Source organism: Carassius gibelio, chromosome A10, assembly GCF_023724105.1.
Source record: "Carassius gibelio isolate Cgi1373 ecotype wild population from Czech Republic chromosome A10, carGib1.2-hapl.c, whole genome shotgun sequence".
NCBI lineage: Eukaryota > Metazoa > Chordata > Actinopteri > Cypriniformes > Cyprinidae > Carassius > Carassius gibelio.
In genome coordinates, this window is record NC_068380.1 from 14,105,889 (window position 1) to 14,125,676 (window position 19,788).

The window sequence follows — 19,788 nt, forward strand, 5'->3', positions numbered from 1 at the left end:
ATATTGGAATTCAAAGAGTTCTAAAAAGAACGTGCATTTGATATCTTACACATGAAGAACTCTGGACTTCATCTAAAAATTCAATCTGGGTGGAGGGCCTGAAGTCCAGACACTGAAAGACAAAGAGCGGGGAAATGCTGGTACAAAAGGTTATACAATCACAACGGTGAGTGTGATCCAGTCAACCAGCCTTCCTAACTCTTCTACTCTAATACTGCTGTTCATACAACTGGGTGAGTGTATGTTGAATATCAGATCATTATGACCTGCTAATTGCTCAATGCTATCCAGTGGAGGTTAAATATCAAACCTTTACACTAATCAAAAATGTTTGTGGTCTCTGGAAATTACGGGATTTTTAAGGTGAGAGGAAATGAGATATAGTATTTTGGAAATGTGACATGGCTCATTTAGGGTGTTCAAAACCGCCAAGAGGGCCGTGACCTGTCTAGCTACCCGCTATTTTACATCTCTCTCCTTCACTTGCAGACATCTATTGCCATGCAGTAGGCTACTGGCGCTTGTTGGCTGACCCGGGTGTCTGCGGTTCTGTCGTGGTCAGAGGAGGGGGGAAAACGGGCTGTGTTTCTGAAATCCCTGTGAAATGTTCATTTTGGAATGCCTCGTTGCTTACATACCTCTCTCACACCCTCTCTTCTATTTTGATGTGTTTAAATATGGCCTAATATTACTCAGTACCCCTTTTAGGTTTAACAGAGATCAATTTTTTTCAGGGATGCACTAAGGAAGTGTTTGTTTAGGTTTAACCGGTACTTATTTTCCAAGATAGTATCAGTGGTTTTACACTTTATACTGACACCTGTTGGTCTGGATGCATGAATTTTGTTTGCTAACTACTGTTGCTAGTTAGTTTAGGTCTTAGCTGGTTTAGGCTGGAAGATGGTTTTAGCTGGTCTCTCAGTCTAGCTATTCTGAGCTCCCAGACTGACCAGCTAAATAAATAATTTTTTTTTTTTTTTTTTTTTTTTAGCAGAGCAGCTGGTTAGGATGTGCTTTTTTTTTTTTACTGTTTTGTTTAAATTCTTGTTTTTACATGCAAAAAGCCTTAATAAATGCATTAAGTAATGTTATTATTATTAGTAATCCAGCCAGCTGAATGACACGCCATTGTGATGTCATCATGAGGGGACGCCCCGCTCTATGTAGATTAAAACCGTTTTTTTCTCCAAGACTGACAGGACTTGGAACCTTTTTCGCAGGTGGTATTTCTCAAAACACTGTTTAACCCTTTAATTAGCAAACTAACGACCGAATGCACCTTTAAGCAGGACGTCCAGACTTCCCGAAACCCTTCCGTTTAATAAAAGGTCACTCGGTTTATGTAAGCAATTTTAAAGTGCTTAAAGTTCTGAATTCGGTTACTGTTGGACGGCCGAAGCGCTTCTCCTCCATCGCCCCACCTTGGTGATGATAAGTGAGCTAGAAACGTCGTCCCATCACCATCCCTGCCCCTGCGCGCACCCCGCCCATCTCCGTTCCACTTCAGCTGCGCTTCCTTCTCATTCAGCAAACGCACTGTCCTGTGGCGAGAGAGGGTTCTTTCCACCCCACAGCCAAACAAAAGAAGCCTGGAAAAGGAGAAAATCTAGCAATGACTTCTTAAAGGGCAGGAGGAACCCTGAATTCTGCGTTTTTGTGGGAACATGCAGCGTTCTTGAGGATACCGCAGGAAGGAACACTGGGAAGCTTTTTAATATCCATCTTTTGTCAGTGTGTCATGGGGTCACACAGGAGGATGACCTGTTTTTCACCTGTCGTTCTCCAGTACACATCCGAACGGGTTTGCTTGCGAGAAGAACCTCTATGAACAACCCTCCAACACGCGCTCAGATGCTCACCTGGGTCTGTGTCCGGTTTGGGCTCCAGTTTTTAAAAGCATCGCCTCAGAGATCCCACTCTCCGGGGTGATAGAAGCGCTGGAGCGATGCAGTCCATGCTGTCCTCTGCTGTCGTGCTGTAAGTTCCACGTGTAAATGTTCAGTTTGAGTTGAAGGCTGTGTTGTAGCGAGTCTCCATCTACTGATGGGTCCACCGTTTTGTCCAGTCTGAGCATTTGTTGTGTTTCCCATCTCTGGGTCAGACGATAGCCTCAGCAGATGCTGGGTTCTCATAACAACCCACCCAGTGTCTCCTCAAATAACAGCAGGATGCACACTGATGATGAGACCTTCTGGATCCTGCTTAGACTGTAGGGTAGAAGTCCTGTTTTTCGATAAGCATGGCTGAGATTAATAAAAACAGAGTTAATGCTTAAAAATGCTACTCTCTCTCTCTCTCTCTCTCTCTCTCTCTCTCTCTCTCTATATATATATATATATATGAATAGTAACCATAAATGAACATATCTGCAATCAAAAATATTTACATTTGACAAAACTATTAAAAACATAGTTTTAATCATGAATATCGCAAATATTGCTTTAGTCCATTTTACTCGTAAAAATGTGTTATAAAAGTCAATATAATGGTTTTATTTTTTATTTGATTTTTTTATACTCCTAGCACACAGTCATGATGGTCCCCTCTATTTCATGGTTTTCTTGACACATGACAACAAAATGGATTTCCTGCATGTTAGTTTCACCACACTGACTTTAATTATGTGGCCAGATGTGTTTCAGTATTTTAATAACAAAACAATTTAAAATAGAAATCATTCAGAAATCATATATATATATATATATATATATATATATATATATATATATATATATATACACTTTAATGCACTTAATATTTCCGGAGAAAAGTGAGCATCATTTATCCATTTATCAAAGTCAGTATTAATATTTTGTTCAATAAAGAATTTCATAAAATAGAGAAGACCAGAGTGTGTTGAATCAGGGTGGATCATTTTTGAGGGTTTGACTTCCTGATCCATATAAATAGATTACAACCTGTCAAGATGAGGACAACTTTTAATTAACAAATTCATTCATTTAATTTTTTATTTAATGTAAAAAAAAAAAAAAAAACTTAACCCCTCCAGCTAAAAAATGATATAAAATAATTGTGAGGTTAAAGAGAAGGATATGAATATATGAATGTTGTTAATGAAGACGGGAAGTATATTTTGGTAGATTTGGAAGCCTGTGATTCATTATGATGCGTGGCTGACATCATTTAGGAAAGGAGAGTGAATGAGGGTGGTTGGCATATGTATAAAGTATCACTAACAGTTCAGAACAGATCTGAACGTTGATCTTTAAATACATCCATACACTCTCATGTGGTGTTAGTTTGAGTTAAAATAAACATTTGCATCCTTTCTTCTTGTCGCCTCACTCGTATAACTATAGCCAACCAAAACCTAAAATAATTTCATTCACTTGAAAAGGGGAAATATTTTGTAATACCGAGTGCCTTTTTTACTTAAGGACTTATGCTTTCATTTGCACATAATTGTATGATTCAACAAAACATGAAAGGTGTGCCATCCAACCTCTAGAGCAGATGCAAGTCTCACACAATCACATGTGTCTATTTCTGTTTCTCTTTGGCCAGATGTTTCCAGGTCATGTTACTGTTCTACGGCCCATTACAGGTGCTTACAATACACGTGTTACCATTAATAAAACCATATATCTATTGATAGTTCAAAAATCAATAAAAGCGATTTGTGACTGACTTCTGTGTTTGTGCAGGTGTTAGCAGTGGAAAATGTAAACTTTGGAGTACATGTAGAGAATCAGACAGGTGTGCGGGACGGCCTGAGCCGGAAACAACACCGGGTTTACCAGCTGTACAGTCGGACCAGTGGAAAACACGTCCAGGTGCTCGGCAAGAAAATCACCGCCATGGGAGATGATGGGGATAAATATGGTAAGGAATCCTCTGAATGTGTCAGCCTACCCCTACACATTAAATTAAATAACTGACTGTTTAATTCACAAAAATTATTATTAGTGGTTTATCTATCTATCTATCTATCTATCTATCTATCTATCTATCTATCTATCTATCTATCTATGTGTATATATATATATATATATATATATATATATGCATTATTTCTAGACATTATATATATATATATATATATATTAGTACAGACCAAAAGTTTGGACACACCTTCTCATTCTAAGAGTTTTCTTTATTTTCATGACTATGAAAATTGTAGATTCTTTAACACTCTATACTTAATAATAAACTTTAATACTGTATTAAAGTTGCAATATTAGTACCGGTATTTCATATTAACATTTAACAGTTGAATATAATTTTATTTTATAACAATTACAATATTTAAAATATTAAATATTGATTCTTTATATTGGTTATTTTGTCATTCATAAGAAATAAATCTCTTACATAATAAGTAAATAATATTATTTAATCATTATTATTATTACTTATATATATATATATATATATATATATATATATATATATATAATGTCTAGAAATAATGCATTTATAATAAATACAATTAACAATTTATCTATATTAAAAATGTATTTATATTAATCATGTTACAGTCATTTGAAGTCACTTTGGATAAAATTGTCAGCTAAATGAATAAATGTAAATGCATATTAAATTAAACATTCCGCAATGATTAACACACTTCTATACTAAAACCTGAAGTAAAAAAAAAAAATCATCTGCCAACCATATATGTCTTGCTAAACTCTTATATGCTAAAGTGTAATATCTATGACGATACATCAAATGCACTTGAGTGTCAATTATGTTCATTTATATTCCCTTTGTGTTTGTATTTTTGTGTTTCTTCACAAGCTCAGCTCGTGGTGGAGGCCGACACATTTGGGAGTCAAGTGAGAATAAGAGGGAAAGAGACAAACTACTATTTGTGCATGAACCATAAGGGCAAGCTTGTGGGGAAGGTGAGTTACTGAAAAACTGCATCCTTTGAATCATTCGCGCCCCTAAGAGCTGTTCACACAATGATTTGATAGTCACTTTAATCACCTTTCTTCCCCATTCTGATGGTCGCTTTGAACGTCAGCACTCTGTCTTGACCATGTCTACATGCACTGAGTTGCCACCATAATGAGAAGTTAATGAGCAGTTGAACTGGTGTACCTAATGAAGTGACCAATGAGTGTATATTAAACATGCCTCTTTTTAAAGAAAATGCATGCATTCTTCCATTCCAGGAAGACAGCAGTGTAAATGGAGGCTGCATTTTCATCGAGATAATGCTGGAGAATAACTACACCGCTTGGATGTCAGCACGCTACATGGGCTGGTACATTGGCTTTACCAAAAGGGGCCGACCGCGAAGAGGTCCGAACACATTACCCAACCAGCGAGACGTGCATTTCATGAAGCGCTTCCCTCCAGGAGAACAGCCCGACCTGCAGCTCTGCAGCTTTACCACAGTCAGCAAGAGGAGCAAAAGAGTCCAGCAGAACTCCACCTCTCCTCCACCACTCCAATAATACAACAAGCACTGACTGACACGCAAAGATCACTTCTTACAGAGGATCTAGATAGATGCTCTTCCTTAAAACGCAACCAGACCTCTCAGTTGAATTCATAGTGGAAGGACAGAGTTGCTTAAACATTGTGTAATCATGCAAAATATAACCAAAGACTCCTGGGCAATTGTCCAGTCTCTAAACTCTGACAACAAGGGAACCAAGCACATCAGAGGCCAAAGAATTCCCCTCTTATGTCCAGTGCCACTGGCTCTGATTTGTCCCACCATAAAAGAGCAAAGAGCTCTTGAAGTTGCATGGCTGGAAAACTGGGTCAGTGCATGGCATAGTATGTGTTAGCGGAGACTTGGCAACTTGGATGCTTATGACCAAAAGGGCGATTAAAGGCCCTGCTTTGTGAACTTATCAAATATGATATCTTGAGGCATATAAAAGCTGTGAGATTGTAAACAAGAACCAAAGTCTTTTAGAATGTATTTGTCAAGAAAGCCTTATTAGACCTAATGGTGAAGGTTCAGTTTTGGTTTAGCCTCAGATGCTTCACATTTCACCAGGAGCAGAGTCTTTCATATTCATCTCATTAATAAGTGTAATTTAAAGGGAGAGATATACACTACCGTTCATAAGTTTGGGCTTGGGTAGATGTTTTTGAAAGAAATGTATTCCTGTGATGCACAGCTGAATTTTCAGCAGCCATCCCTCCAGTCTTCAGTGTCACAAGATCCTTCAGAAATCATTCTAATATTCTGATTTCCTGTTAAAGAAACATTTCTTATTGGTAGCCATGTTGAAACAGTTGTGCTGGTCCATATTTTTATGGAAACAAAAAGTACAGTATAACAGTCTTCAATATCAGGATTAATTTAATGCATCTTTGCAGAAAAAAAAAGACTCCTTTAAGATTTGAACGGTAGTGTAAATATAATTTAACAGCATAGAATGCCAAATAAAATATTCTGACCACTAATAAAATCCCCCACAATTAACAAAACAAAGTATGGAAAAAAAAAGGCCTATAAAAGACTACGTATGTGAGCAAACACTGACCTGCACTGATGTTCATGGCTGTTTTAACCAATGTATCCATTACTGGTCCCAACATGAGTTGATTTTCACTCTAGAGAGTTAAATGTATCGGAGTAGTTACTTAACCTGACCCTGGAGCTTCCAGCCCTGCAAATGTTGCAGTTACGGTTGCAAATTATTGTCCCAAAACCACTTGGGGCTGGTGAAGTCTTAAGAGATGAAATATTTTGATACAATTCATGCTATTAAAATATTTATTTTGTGGATGCATTGATCAGTGGGTTTTATCTGTTCCCTGACACATTTACCCAGAACCCTGTTTTTGAGTCCAAACTCCGTATTATTGCCACCTGATGGACTCAGAGGGTATAAACTACAGCCCTAAAATACACACTTGCAATACAGCCTAGAACTAGTGTAACTATCATAAGAGTTCCAAACAATAAGAAAAGCAATACGGTTACGTTTTCTCAAAAGTAAACACTTATAAGAGCCGTATTGAGATTTTCTGTACTCTAGTCATCTACTGCATTCCAGATCACCCCATTGGGCAGTATTCAGGTCTCTTTCCCCAGTCTGAAGACCGACTTTGATCCTCACTCTTTATAATGTCTCCATCTCTCTCACATCCACCCTTATGTCTCAGAATCTGACAGCAGCCTGCCAGAATTCATTCTAATACCTTATTTCAATTAACTTCCATTCTGAAGTTCACACAGAACTGAACTCTGTGATTCTTGAGATTTCAGATTAAAAACTTGCACAGCGCTGAAATGATTTACCCAAACTGGGCTCGTATTGTGGCTGTTGCCGTGGTGGAGTTCATAAGGAAAGCTGAAATCAAATAAGACTAAATTGACAGTACTGCCAATTTCCACATATTCAAAGCAGGAGATGAACTTAAATATTTGAGCAGCAGCCCTACGATTTCTGGAGGTCTTGGCAGGCATTGTGGCAGGTTACTGAAATCTGGGCCTCTATCTTGAAAGGGCGAATAATGCGTACAAACACACAAACTAAAAATACAAGGCGATTGTGCAAGCTTCTTAACACTCCTTCACAGTCAAGTACTTTATTCTTATTAATAACGCTTTTTTTTTTTCATTAAAAAAATCTTTGCAATATACAACACCATTTTAGACAAGACAATTCTGTTTACAACTAAATTCAGATCAGTTACGGGTCATTCAGAACCTAGACGAGCAGACAGTGGAAAGGGGAACAAGACGGACAGCGCTAAAAATTAGAAATGGAGGGACATATCAGGAGAGGAGTCAAAAAACTAAAATTATTCATACGATTTCACAAGAAAAGAAAATATGAAGTCAATCTCCCAGCCTAAAAAATAAAAATAAAAAAAGAAGCATTAAAAAAAAAAAAAAAAAAAAAAAAAAAAAAAAAAAACGTAAGACAGAAACCGAGGGGGTTGACCAGCACACATTACACATCCCATCGCTCACTCATTCATGCAGAACAGTCCTGAGGGAAGGAAGGCACTCAAACCTTGCCTTCTCCCTTTAGTTTTTCATATTTCTTTTTGAATCAATAAAAATAAAACAAAAGATTGATACAGAGTTCATGAGCCCAGGGGCGGAGCCGGGGCAGCCGTCACTCTGTATTCGGTGGCAGGGGTGAGGGGGGGCTTCAACACCCACCCTTACGTTTTAGGCTTAATGGCATCGCTCTCTCCATCTTTTCTCCGCCTCCTCCTCCGCAGAGATGGAGAAAGAGAACTGATGCAGTTTGTGTTGTGGGGCGGCCCTCAAAACGACTGAAGAGGGGGAGAAATAAAACGGACAGATGGAGAGAGGAGGGTGAAGTTAAGGGGGGTGGTGGTGGCGTTCCTCGACCTTTGATCCCGGCACACTTCCACAGAGACTGGGTCACCCGAACAGTCCCCACACACACTCGCACACACTCCGCACGCCACCAGGGCTTCCCTGTCAAGAGATCACGTGCATGCAAATTAGAGTTTGCATTTTGATGCGTGTGAACTTTAATCAAATCGAGTCAAAACACATGCTACCTGCTATCTGGATATGTAGGTATACGTGCGGGACGGCGATCGTCCTTCCGTCTGCCCATTGGTCGACACATTGAGGAAGTCCCAGATAAGGATAGTGTCATCGTGAGAACTGCTGATGATCTGGAACTCATCGAATTGGAGCCGGAACACTCGGCCAGAATGTTCCTACACGCAGACAAAAAAAAGAAACTTTTCACGACAACAAAATCATTCCCAGATTGGGAAAGACTATGATGCAATTAATGTTTGACAATGCAGAGGGCTGATGAACTATACACGACTGATATGAGTAACCGAACAGAGACTGTCAGAAGTAAATAACAGAAGTTAACCAATCACACAGCGGTTAATTGGCTGATATTTGGGAATTTGAGATCATTGATAAAAACTTTGCAAATTTTGTTGAATTGTACACATTTAAAGATTTGTCCTTAACAAAAAAAGCTTGAGAGCCTGAAAACAAGTCAGTAGTCTAGCATGTATAAGGGATCTTAATCGTTGTGTGGGAACTCACCACTAGTGTACGTAGACACAGAGTGCTGGCTGGGGCTCGTGGATCAAGAGCAGCTTGTAGGTCCCATACTTTAATTTTACTGCACACACAAACAAACATTAAAAACACATTAGACGATGCACATAAAAATACGACCATCATAAATCCATGGTAAATCGGTTAAAATTCCCTCTCTCATTCTTATGTTGTAAAGCAGTTTTAGAGGCAATTTCACACACAATCTACAGATAATCTGTAATTCAATTGTGGGTTTTGTGGGATTAAAAGTGACTGCTTCCTCAGCAGTGTGGGTATTGTGCACTGCCTGTGTATCAGACTAATGACCAGACAAATGCAACTCCACAATTAAAGATGCGAGAATAAAGAGATCATTCACATCATGGACAGGAATAAACCAGCCATAATATATATAATCCCCCAGAGTACAATACATTTCTACAACAGCACAGCAGTGTGAGGAGATCAAATAAAGGGTTTGCTAATACATTTATTTTAAAATCAGCATCTCTAACTGCAATGTTACAAACTTTTTTTTTTTTTTGACTTTTTACAACAACTTCCCCGCAGCTCCTTATTTGATTAGCAGATCGTGCATGACTCCCGCTTTGCTGCAGATTGCCAATTTATGTAAAACATTTATTTTTCTTTTCAAATAAGAGAGTGTTTTCAGTTTTCAGTTTTTAAGGGTTTCCGCAGGTCATTACAAAGTCTTACATTTATTTGTGTCAAATTTAAGGCCATAAAGAGTATTAAATGATATAAGAAAGTCTTAATTATAATTTCAATATGCCTTAAATTTGGGGATGGAAAGAGCAGAATTGGGATATGGCTTAATGTGATGATTGAACTTCAAAAGGCTCTGATTTCATTAAATAACCATGAGCACTGCACATTTCGGAGTCAGATGCTGCTCTGTCTTGTGTACAGCTGCATTTCTGCCATTCCAAAAGCTCGACCTGTCAAGCGGCATCAACAAGTAAGTCTGCTGTTTTTGTTCAGACCAAAGCAAAATTCAATGTTATTTAATTGATATAATAATTGATACACTGATATATTTTCTGGATGCTATATAAGCTGAAAGTTTATCATCTTATAAAGATTTATTTTTGTGAAACCCATATTTGAACTGTAAATCTCGCTTTTTAGAAATCAGGAGTGGAAGGGGAAATCAAGCAGGATGTTGTGTTGATGTCAATTTGCAATCCCATTTTAATGACAGGCCTTATGCATTTGTCAATCCTCCATGCTTCCTATCGGGGGAGTGAACTCAGCACTCTGTTGGTCGAACACTTCTTTTCCTGTTGCTTGATTTGAGTACTGCGTGTGGACAAGAGGCATCACCAGGTTTTTGCGAAGCAAAATTAGTACAGGTTGGCAGGTCTGAAAAAGTGACAACAAAACTTCCTTCAACTTTGAACTAATCAGACTCAGGCGTACCCATCATATGCTCCACTGACGATCCGCTTGTTGTCAAAGCGAATACAGCGAACAAGTTCCTCGTGCCCTTCCAAAACCCGTAAGCAAGCTCCACACTCAATATCCCACAGCCTGGAGAAACAGATTAACACAAAGTTTGTGAAAAAAATAAACCCTACATGCAAAGAATACGAACTGGCTGAAACCATTATTTTAATTAAAACCAGAGAATTAGTCTAATTGTCATTACTGTTCATTTTTGACATTTCTTAATTCACTCAACTACTATTCCACAAACTTGAATGATTGCTTCTTCACACACACACCTGATGGTGTTGTCTGAGGAGCCGCTGACCACAAGTCTGTCTCTGTACTGCAGGCAGGCAATTCCTCGCTTATGGCCGTTTAGTGTCCGAACAAACTCACAGGTGCTTGTACTCCACACCTGCAGAACACATTAGATCACACAACAGGATTAAACAATAAACACTTTTAATCTGTTCCTAATCACCATCTTTCTCTAGAATAATCCACAGGCATATTTAATAAACAACCAGTACATTTAAACCCATGAAGTCAAGTGTGTGCACATGAGAAAACCCTTCTAGACATGTACACACACAACCAGCCCTTACTGCCTGCCTCATTATTTGGGGAATGTTTTGATATGGCAGGGGATGCAGAATGACTTGGCACCCCTTCTGGAGTGATGAGTGAAAAGGATCAGGGAGAATTAAGAAAATATTACACTGCTGCCCTCTGCTGGGAAATTCTATGCTTTGGACTAAACAAGCAGACACCTGAATACTCAGTAAAAGTCTAGCTGCATGACAATATAGTCTAGTCCACTCATCTTATTGTTGCCAAGAATCCAACACACTTCGACAGGGTCTGAATGATATGAACCGGGGTATAATACATTCAGAGATTGGCGTGCTGACCTTTATGGTCCGATCCCCAGAGGCAGAGACAATGTACTTGTCGTCAAAGTCGACCACGTTGACAGCAGCCCTGTGACCGACGAGGACCCGGCGGAGACTGATGTCTGTAGGAGAGGCCATGTCCCACACGGCGATGGAGCGATCCTTCGAGCAGGTGACCATCAGCCCGTTACAGAATCGCAGGTGGAGCACGGCCTCGTTGTGATGGATCAGAGTGTTCAGAACCTCCCCCGAGGTCACATCCCACACTCTGAGTAAAAAGAGAAGGCAAGCAAAGTCAGCCTTGATTTTATCAGCTCCTTATTCATTCCAGCTGAACAGATATGTGGAGTGATGGGGGGGGTGGGGGGCTACTGGAAAAAATGAACAGAGGACTTCTAGAGAGTGAGAGAAGGATAGAAATCTGACCTGACAGTGGAATCAGAGGAGCCGGTAACAATGACTCTCTCATCGTACTGCAGACACAGCACGGAGCCTGTGTGCCCCGTCAGGATCTTCAAACACTCCAGAGTCTGTTTATCCCATATCTGAATGTTAACACATAAGACATCGTTTTACAACTGCAAACAAGAATTTCACAAAGTCAAATATAAACTTCTGTTAACTAGAATAGACTCATCATTTAAATAGATTTTGGCATGATTATGTCTTTAAGCCAGATCTCTTATAAAACGTGATGTTTGGGGCAGATTTGACATTGGCAGATTTGACATTGCTTGTTTGAGTTTGTGTAAAACAAGCCTGTTCCTGTTGATAAGAGACCTAAATTTTTTTACTTGGGGCAGACTGGACCATGCATTTTTGAGTTCACCTTTATGGCATTAATAGCATGTTTAATCAGTCAGCTAAATATTGCGAGAATGGTTTAACATGTTTCTACCATGTTGCTAGCAGGGCTCAACATTAACACTTGTCCAGGATATGTGGATTTTGTGAAGGGGCAGGTGGAAGATCATTTTACTTGCCTGACCGGACATGTAACATGATTAAAACTCAAATAATAAACAATAACTTGGGCAGCACTGAAACTTTGGCAAGAATGAATCTGATTGAATTACTTTCAGTGTAAACGGTGACTGATAATGTATTGACAGTATCGAGGCTTGCACAGCCTGTCTGACTCATGGAAAAATATGAACTAAAATGGCACACACAAATGAACAAACATTTAAAAAAATAAATATTCTACATAATATATGATACAGGTAAGTAACATCACATTTCCCAACTATCAGCGCAATTGCAAAGTTTACACTGATTTTATACAACAGTAGTAATATTAACTGAATTACATTTTAGACATGCTATTGACCATTTGCTCCATTTCACTAATGAAAATAGTTCTAAGCAAAACCACAGCAGAACTGTTGTGCATCTCCGAGCAACACACAACAGTGTTTCGTTACTAAATGATTGTAGGAGGTCATAACAGTATTAAACATGTCACTTCCTGTTGCCTGCAGGTGGCGCTATGACTATAACTGAATACGGTTAGGGACGTGTTCAGGACAGGACTCCTATCAAACGTGTGAAGTTTGGGGCAGACAAGAGTTACAGCAACTTCTCTTTTGATGGCGAAACGCTAAACTTTGTCAGGCTTCCAGGGACACACTATTGACAGTAACTCAAGATCTTCGCAATTTAGCGTCGCAAAGGCCTTATGATTACACTCGCTAAATTTGAAGATGATCCGATTAAAACTGTAAGAGACCTGAAAATGAAAAAGAAGGGCACAAAAATTCTAATTCAAAATTGCTGGCTTCCTTTTGCATTTAAGACTTCTCTCCAAAATACTTTTTTGAAGTTATCGGGATATTACATACATGAACCAAATTTCGTAAATGTACGATGACCAATTCTGAAACCCATATCTGACATACATTTTTGCCTGTTCTGATGTGTGCGCAAAGTTTAAGTTGAGCATGTTCAGGCCCTCAAAAATGTGATTCACTTTGGAGAAGAATAGACAGCGATTCTAAGAGGGTTCTCACAATAACTTTTTACTGATATTGTCACCTACGACACATCCCTAGAGATACACCTCCTCTCCCACAACAAGAGCAGAAAGATCATGGCACATTACCACAGAGTTTAGTCCTAAGAGTAAGAAAATGTAACATACCCCTGTATATACACAACCAGTATCAACAGTCACTGTTGCCTTAGAAAGTGTGACTTGAATCATTTCACCGTTTCAATTTCCTCTCTCTAGTTTCAGTATTATAATACAGAAGTGACGAGCTTTAGTTGTGTAAATCTAAACCTCAAGCATGTTTCTGTTTAAAGAGCTTTAAAACTATCCCTCCATCCTAAATCCCTTTGTTAGCAGAATACATGTTCCTCTAAAGTGTAAAAAAAAAAAAAATCACGTAGTTGCAAAATGTGATTAGCATAATTCAAGAGAACACACTTGATGTCAGATGCGGTTTGTGTTTTTTAATGAAACCGTTGTTGGGATGCACTCAGCCCTTGTGGTTTTTACTGTTGACGACTTCACTAAACCCACAGGAGGTTCACAAGAAATGCACTGGCAGAGCGTGGTCGCACCTTGATGGAGTTATCGCGTAGACCGCTGATGATCTTTTCGTCATCATACTGGAGGCAGTAAACACCTTTGCTGTTCTCCGACCTACACTGAATCCTCTGCAGGTTATGTCGGCCGCACCTCCAGTTCGCCTCGATGGTCTGCAAACAGAAACGGCACATATCGGCAATTTAGTAACACAGAGACAATCAATTTGCTCAAAAATGATTATGCATGTACACAAAAAAAAAAAAAAAAAAAAAAAAAAAACAAGTGTCCCATTTCATCATTACATTTGAAAATGTAGTATCAAAATAGCTGATGGCTGCATACTCTGATTACTCAGAGGGCTGCTATGAAGAAGACAAAGAGCTGGGTCACATGAGGCCTGCCGCCTACCCCTGAGGTGTAATCACTGGTCCTGCTCGTTCAAATGAACAAACAAACGCTCCAAGTTACTACCTTCCTTTTTTTTTTTTAATGCTGACATGAGCAGACAAGATCTAACATCGTATTACACTCATAAAAGGACGAGCGAGAAAGAAGCGATGGTTGCTTTGCCCACCTCAATGTCCTGAATGATTTTTGGATAAAGAGAGCGGTAGTAGGAGTTTGGAGGAACTTCTGTTGTGCGGTTCTTGAACAGGTATTTTTCCCTGTAAAGGAAACAGAAAAGGCAATAAACATACCTGATAAACAAGCAACTTCATAATTCATGACCAAATAAGATGTACAAGACAGTCTAAATGGAGGTTCCCAGCATGTCTGGTGGAGAATTACACCACTGTAAGATAATGATCAGGTTGTTCTTAAACCTCATGTATAAATGAGGGGGTTTGGGGGATGTAAACAGTCATATCAGCACTGAGACTCACCACTGGTGTCTCTCTGAAAGGCCCTTCCACAGTGGGTCTGTCCGAACCATCCTCTCGATCAGCTTCTTCCACAACATGCCTTCGGATATTACACGCTGCCATTCTTTACACACCAGCTCAGCCGAACAGAGCGAGCGCGCATCCAGGAAGGACAAGATGTTCTCCGCTATATGATCCAGACCCTGAGCTGGAAGACAAATTGAAATGGAGTTTAAATAAGGGTGTCAGTGTTGAAAGCTATAAAACTAGGATTTCAGTAAAAAAAAAAAATTAAAGAAAACCTTAGCATAAAATCACATTCACTTACATTATATTGCAATGTAAGTGATTTCAAATCAAGAGATACTAAAACAGGCCAAGACATGCATGGTCTATTTAATCTTAGTGTTAAAAGGAATTCAGAATGAGGACTGTGTTTGTTACCTGGAAGTGCCGTTATGAAGTCCCTTTGGAGCATGGGTTTGAGGTAGGAGTTTATGTGGCCGTGTTGGTAATGGCACATTCGTGAGATCAGGTGTTCCACAAACTCCACCTGGTCTGCCTCAGACCACTGATCAAAGAGCTGGATGCACACGTCCTTCTCCTTCTCGTAATTTCCCTCTGACGGCCGCTTCCTAGAGCCTGTCAAGGGTCCATTACTCACCTGAGGACAGATAAAAGTAGGCTAGAAGCATCGTAAAAGGAAAAACAAATAAATGGATATATTAGATGAGACAAAAATGAAATGAAAATATCTGTATTGGAAAGGTACAAAGAAAACAATTTGAAACATACTAAAATACTATCATAGTATTTCAAGGCAGATGCATTTACTTTGTAAAGAACAGTGCTGCAGGTGCTCTACTATTAGGGTGCTTTCACACTTGGTTCGATTGTTTGGTCCTAACTGGAGTCTGATTGGAACAGGAGAAGGTGGCAAAATGCGTAGCGTTGCTCTCTTTACTTTTATATTTGTTTTTGAACCATTGGTTTGGTTTCCAAAGCTTTGGTACATAACGGCACTCGTCTTATGAATGTACTGCAAATGCTCTAACAAATGCTGAAGGCATTCAGAAATGAGATGCACAGCTCTCTCCCTGCAATGCAAGTCAGTGATGCTTGGGAGTGATTGACAAACACATACTTTTATCAAATGATATGTCATTAATGCTCTGTACCAGAGTTTACTTGAACCATAACCCAGATTACCCCTTTTAAGCGGTTTCTGGTATGGTTCACAGGTGCGCATCAGAGTTCAGGAAGACAGCGTTCACATTATCCAAATGACCAAATTCTGACATAAATCAGACGGGGGGCACACCAAAATAGCTAGTGTGAAAGCATTCTTAAGAGAGCAAAATACAGTTCCTGTCCTGTTTCTTTGTAGAAAAGTTTAGTTAAAGATTCACACACTTTCTGGTAGTCAAAAGTCCTAATGACCTAATGTGTGTTACTCTGCTAAAACATCTGTACCAGCTTTAGGGGAACTGATCTTATTCATTCAATAAAATACATTTGGTTTCATTAATAGTAAAAACAAAAATGCCTCTGAAATCTCTGCAAGTGATGCTTTTTGGTTTCATATGAAATTCAGGTATAGAAGCGTCTTACATTTCTGTTCAAAGGTTCGGGCTCAGTAAGATTTTCTTCTCAAGAAATTAATACTTTCAGCAAGGACATATTCAATTAATCAAAAATTACATTAAATACATTTAACATTTTACAAGAGTTAAATTATATTCGTTTGAACTTTCCATTCGCCGATAATAATCAGAAATGTTTCTTGAGCATTAAAGCAGCATGTTAGAATGATTTCTGAAGGATCACATTATTACCGTTTTACTGTATTTTTGATCAAATAAATGAAACCAAGCTGAGCACAACAGACTTCAAAAACATTACACAATCTAGCCAACATCAAATGTTACAGAAGTACAAGTGTCCAGATAATTTGGCGATGAATGTAATTATACAGGACATCTCAAAAATGCAAGAGGAAACCTAAATACGATAAAAGTCTGCGGAAATGGACAATGAGGTTTTCCAGACGCAGATTAGGCCGTGCCCTACAACAAACCCCTAAGTCAAAAGTACTTCAATATAGAACATCCTGCATAGTCCAGGGAGAGGCTACTCAACAGATCCTTATTGTTGTATTGGTTTATTATTTTATCAGACTTTGACACACTTCACTGAGGTACGCCTCGTCCACCTCACCTTAATCACGGTGATCTTTGGGGAGCGGTCTGCAGTCTGCGAGTCCATGACAGAGATGTTCTGCAAAAGGAACAGCATTTCATTATTATTATTATTATTATTATTTATAAATCCATAGCGATATCTGCTTTAAAATCAAACTAAATCTAAAGTTCAAAGAAAGGACCACGATATCAATCAGAACCACTCATATACATAACCTACGCAAGACAACCCTTTCAACATCTGCTCGCATACGTTCATAATCACATTGCATTGTTTGTAGGGAAAGCAGATGAAAGGACCGAGCACCAGCCTACGATTTGTGTGCTCAATAATTGGACTGATTCTCCATCAGCATGCAGCAAAGATGTGGGATCGTGGCAGGGCATGTAGGCGTTTGGGTAACATGTCAACAGCTGTCCCCTAGCCAAGGCCATCACAAGGATACGCTTACATCCCAAATACAGCCACGATAGAGATGATGCCATCCATATCATTGCTCTTAATATCACCGACTCAGCACCTGCTTTAATCTGTAACCACTGTTCATACCATTTAAGATCATCCAAACTCTTTAGAAACTTAGGGTCATTGGACTAAACAAAAATATACTGAAGCTAGACACTGACACCAGTGGTTTTTTAAGCAAAACAGAGAGTATTACATTTTTGTTAATACTAGGGGTGCTCCGATCACGATCGGCCGATCGTTAATGCGCATCTCGTCAGTAAAGCCGGTTCTCTAATCAGCTGTTAATTCCATCAGGTGCGTGATTTCACATAGAGCAGCTGTTACTACACAGAGCCGTTGTTAACTGAGAAGATGGGCCAATAAACGCTGAAAATTAACGTGATTTGCGCATCTTCTCTATTAACAACGGCTCTGTGTAGTAACAGCTGCTCTATGTGAAATCACGCACCTGATGGAATTAACCGCTGATTAGAAAACCGGCTTTACTGACGAGATGCGCATAACGATCGGCCGATCGTGATCGGAGCACCTCTACTTAATACAAAAGTTGTTTTTTTTCTACAAAGTTTTCATTATTTCCGTTTTAAATGTAGCTGCTTTAGGATTTAGTAAGTTAGACTAAATGAAAATAGGAAAACTGCTTTGACAACCTGAAAAACAAATAAGTTTTTTTTAAATGTTTTCTTTGGTTTTAGTTTATAATAACTCTGACTGATACATGATAAAGTCTGGGATTCATTTCAAACCATATTTCTAGGTCAGCAGAGCAGATATCTTAGATTTATTATGGGTCTCTGCAGTCTATACACAAATCCACATGGCTTGTTATCTTCAAGCAGAAGCCATTTATCTATCTTCCTCAAGCTTCACAATACAAGCGGACAAACTCAAGTGCCTTCACTCCTACCCTTTACAGTATCCATGGCAACACGAAGCAAATCCATTTTGCAAACTGATTCTATAATGTTATTGTATTGACTAGGAGAGATATTGATTCAGAGCCTTATTAATTAAGAGCACATTTAAACAAGTCATGCACTTAACTTCAAAGATACTATAAAAATGTTTTAAATCTAGAACATAACTATTATATTTTAAATTAATAATGAGAGTAAAGTTACATATGCAAATCACGTAAAAAAATAAATATTTATTTTTTTTTATCAAAAGCTGCGTGCTTAAGAAGAAAGACCATTTTTGAGCAATTCAGCTTATTTTTATTGTAAGCATTTCACAGATTTACGGTTCAGAAAGTCTGAAAGTAAAAACTGCGTTTGATACGAAAATATCGTAATTACGTTAGCTTGCGTAGGCTAATAGTTTGATGTGGTTAGCCACCTAGCCGCTTGCTATAAATGTTGCTTCCACATCAACAATCAACGTTTGTATTCCACTACAAAATAAGTGTGTGGTTACAAGAACACTAATTATAACTTATCAAACACAACTGTTGTATTAGCTGACGATATTGTATATTCGCTCATCGTTTGACTCAGAAACGTCATATGAAATTGACAGCAGGAGCGGTTACTTCCTATTACGCAGCTTTAAAGTCCAGTTAAAATGTGCCCTGAAAAGTCAATGTTGCGTTATTGTGAATGACACATTTATATTTTAAACGCTTTAAAACATAGTTAAGTCTTTTGAGACTTTATATACGAACCACAACTCGTCTGTGGAACCAAATCAAAAGGCAGGATTGAGTGGCGCAGAGGCGCCGCAGTGACGCTCAAAGCACCGGCTGAAGTCGATGAGACCCGGCCTCACCACGATGCCGCGGCGGCTTCCCTTTCTCCGTTTTCACGACTAAGATAGCTCAATTAATATTATCAGTCCCCACCGAGAACAACTGTTCGACTTGTCTACTACTGAGACAGCTGCTGTTTCGAGGGAAAGAAACAAACGAGAGAAGTGAAACCGACCAAGATGAGGCAGCGATAGTAGGGCCCTCCCTATCAGTCGAGCCAGCCATTTCTCTCTCTCTCCTCGCCCCTCCTTCCCTTCGCAACTCGATCCCTACCCACTCCACAAGCTGGTTATAATCAACCAGGCTGCCCTTATAACCACTAACATGGATTTTTAAATTCTAAAGTCTTGCGAACATACTAAAAAATGTGTTTCAAAGCATACCGAGTACTCACCATCAGCTCTATGGTTTTGTCCTCCATCTCCGGCTCCATGTTTGTTCCCCGAAACTCGCAGTGAAAATGGAAACCCCGCCCTGCGACACAATCGCGTCACGAAAGGAGGCGGAGAAAGTAGACGTGAGGATGATTTTCCCATTGGCTGTCAAAAAAAAAAAAAACGTAAGGCAAATGGGCGTTGTCCGCGTTATGATTGGATCATTTCTGCTGCTAAGGTAAAAAACGGGGACAGTCGTAGTACGTCATA

At 39.1% G+C, this 19,788-nt stretch overlaps 2 protein-coding genes across 8 annotated transcripts; one reads left to right on the forward strand and one right to left on the reverse strand.

The window, feature by feature from the left end:
- The first annotated feature begins 1,237 nt into the window (after nt 1-1,237).
- LOC128021279 (fibroblast growth factor 18-like) lies at nt 1,238-6,639 on the forward strand. The gene is made up of 5 exons (XM_052608384.1): nt 1,238-1,977; nt 3,526-3,565; nt 3,666-3,843; nt 4,762-4,868; nt 5,142-6,639. Exons 1-5 carry the CDS (start codon nt 1,946-1,948, stop codon nt 5,424-5,426), a joined length of 642 nt encoding a protein of 213 aa, XP_052464344.1. The 5' UTR covers nt 1,238-1,945; the 3' UTR covers nt 5,427-6,639.
- Nucleotides 6,640-7,508: 869 nt separating this feature from the next.
- Nucleotides 7,509-19,695, reverse strand: LOC128021276 (F-box and WD repeat domain-containing 11-B). Of its 7 annotated transcripts, none has more exons than XM_052608374.1 (13): nt 19,528-19,695; nt 16,945-17,004; nt 15,172-15,412; nt 14,749-14,935; nt 14,439-14,529; nt 13,897-14,034; nt 11,758-11,876; nt 11,350-11,599; nt 10,735-10,853; nt 10,430-10,540; nt 8,993-9,071; nt 8,479-8,643; nt 7,509-8,392 (listed from the first exon to the last, which is right to left on the reverse strand). In XM_052608374.1, exons 1-12 carry the CDS (start codon nt 19,678-19,680, stop codon nt 8,482-8,484), a joined length of 1,710 nt encoding a protein of 569 aa, XP_052464334.1. In that variant the 5' UTR covers nt 19,681-19,695; the 3' UTR covers nt 7,509-8,392; nt 8,479-8,481. The 7 variants fall into 7 exon arrangements, with proteins under 7 accessions (XP_052464334.1, XP_052464335.1, XP_052464336.1 ...); XM_052608375.1 differs by having other exon boundaries at nt 15,172-15,386; nt 16,940-17,004; XM_052608376.1 differs by having other exon boundaries at nt 19,539-19,642.
- Between the last annotated feature and the right edge of the window lie 93 nt (nt 19,696-19,788).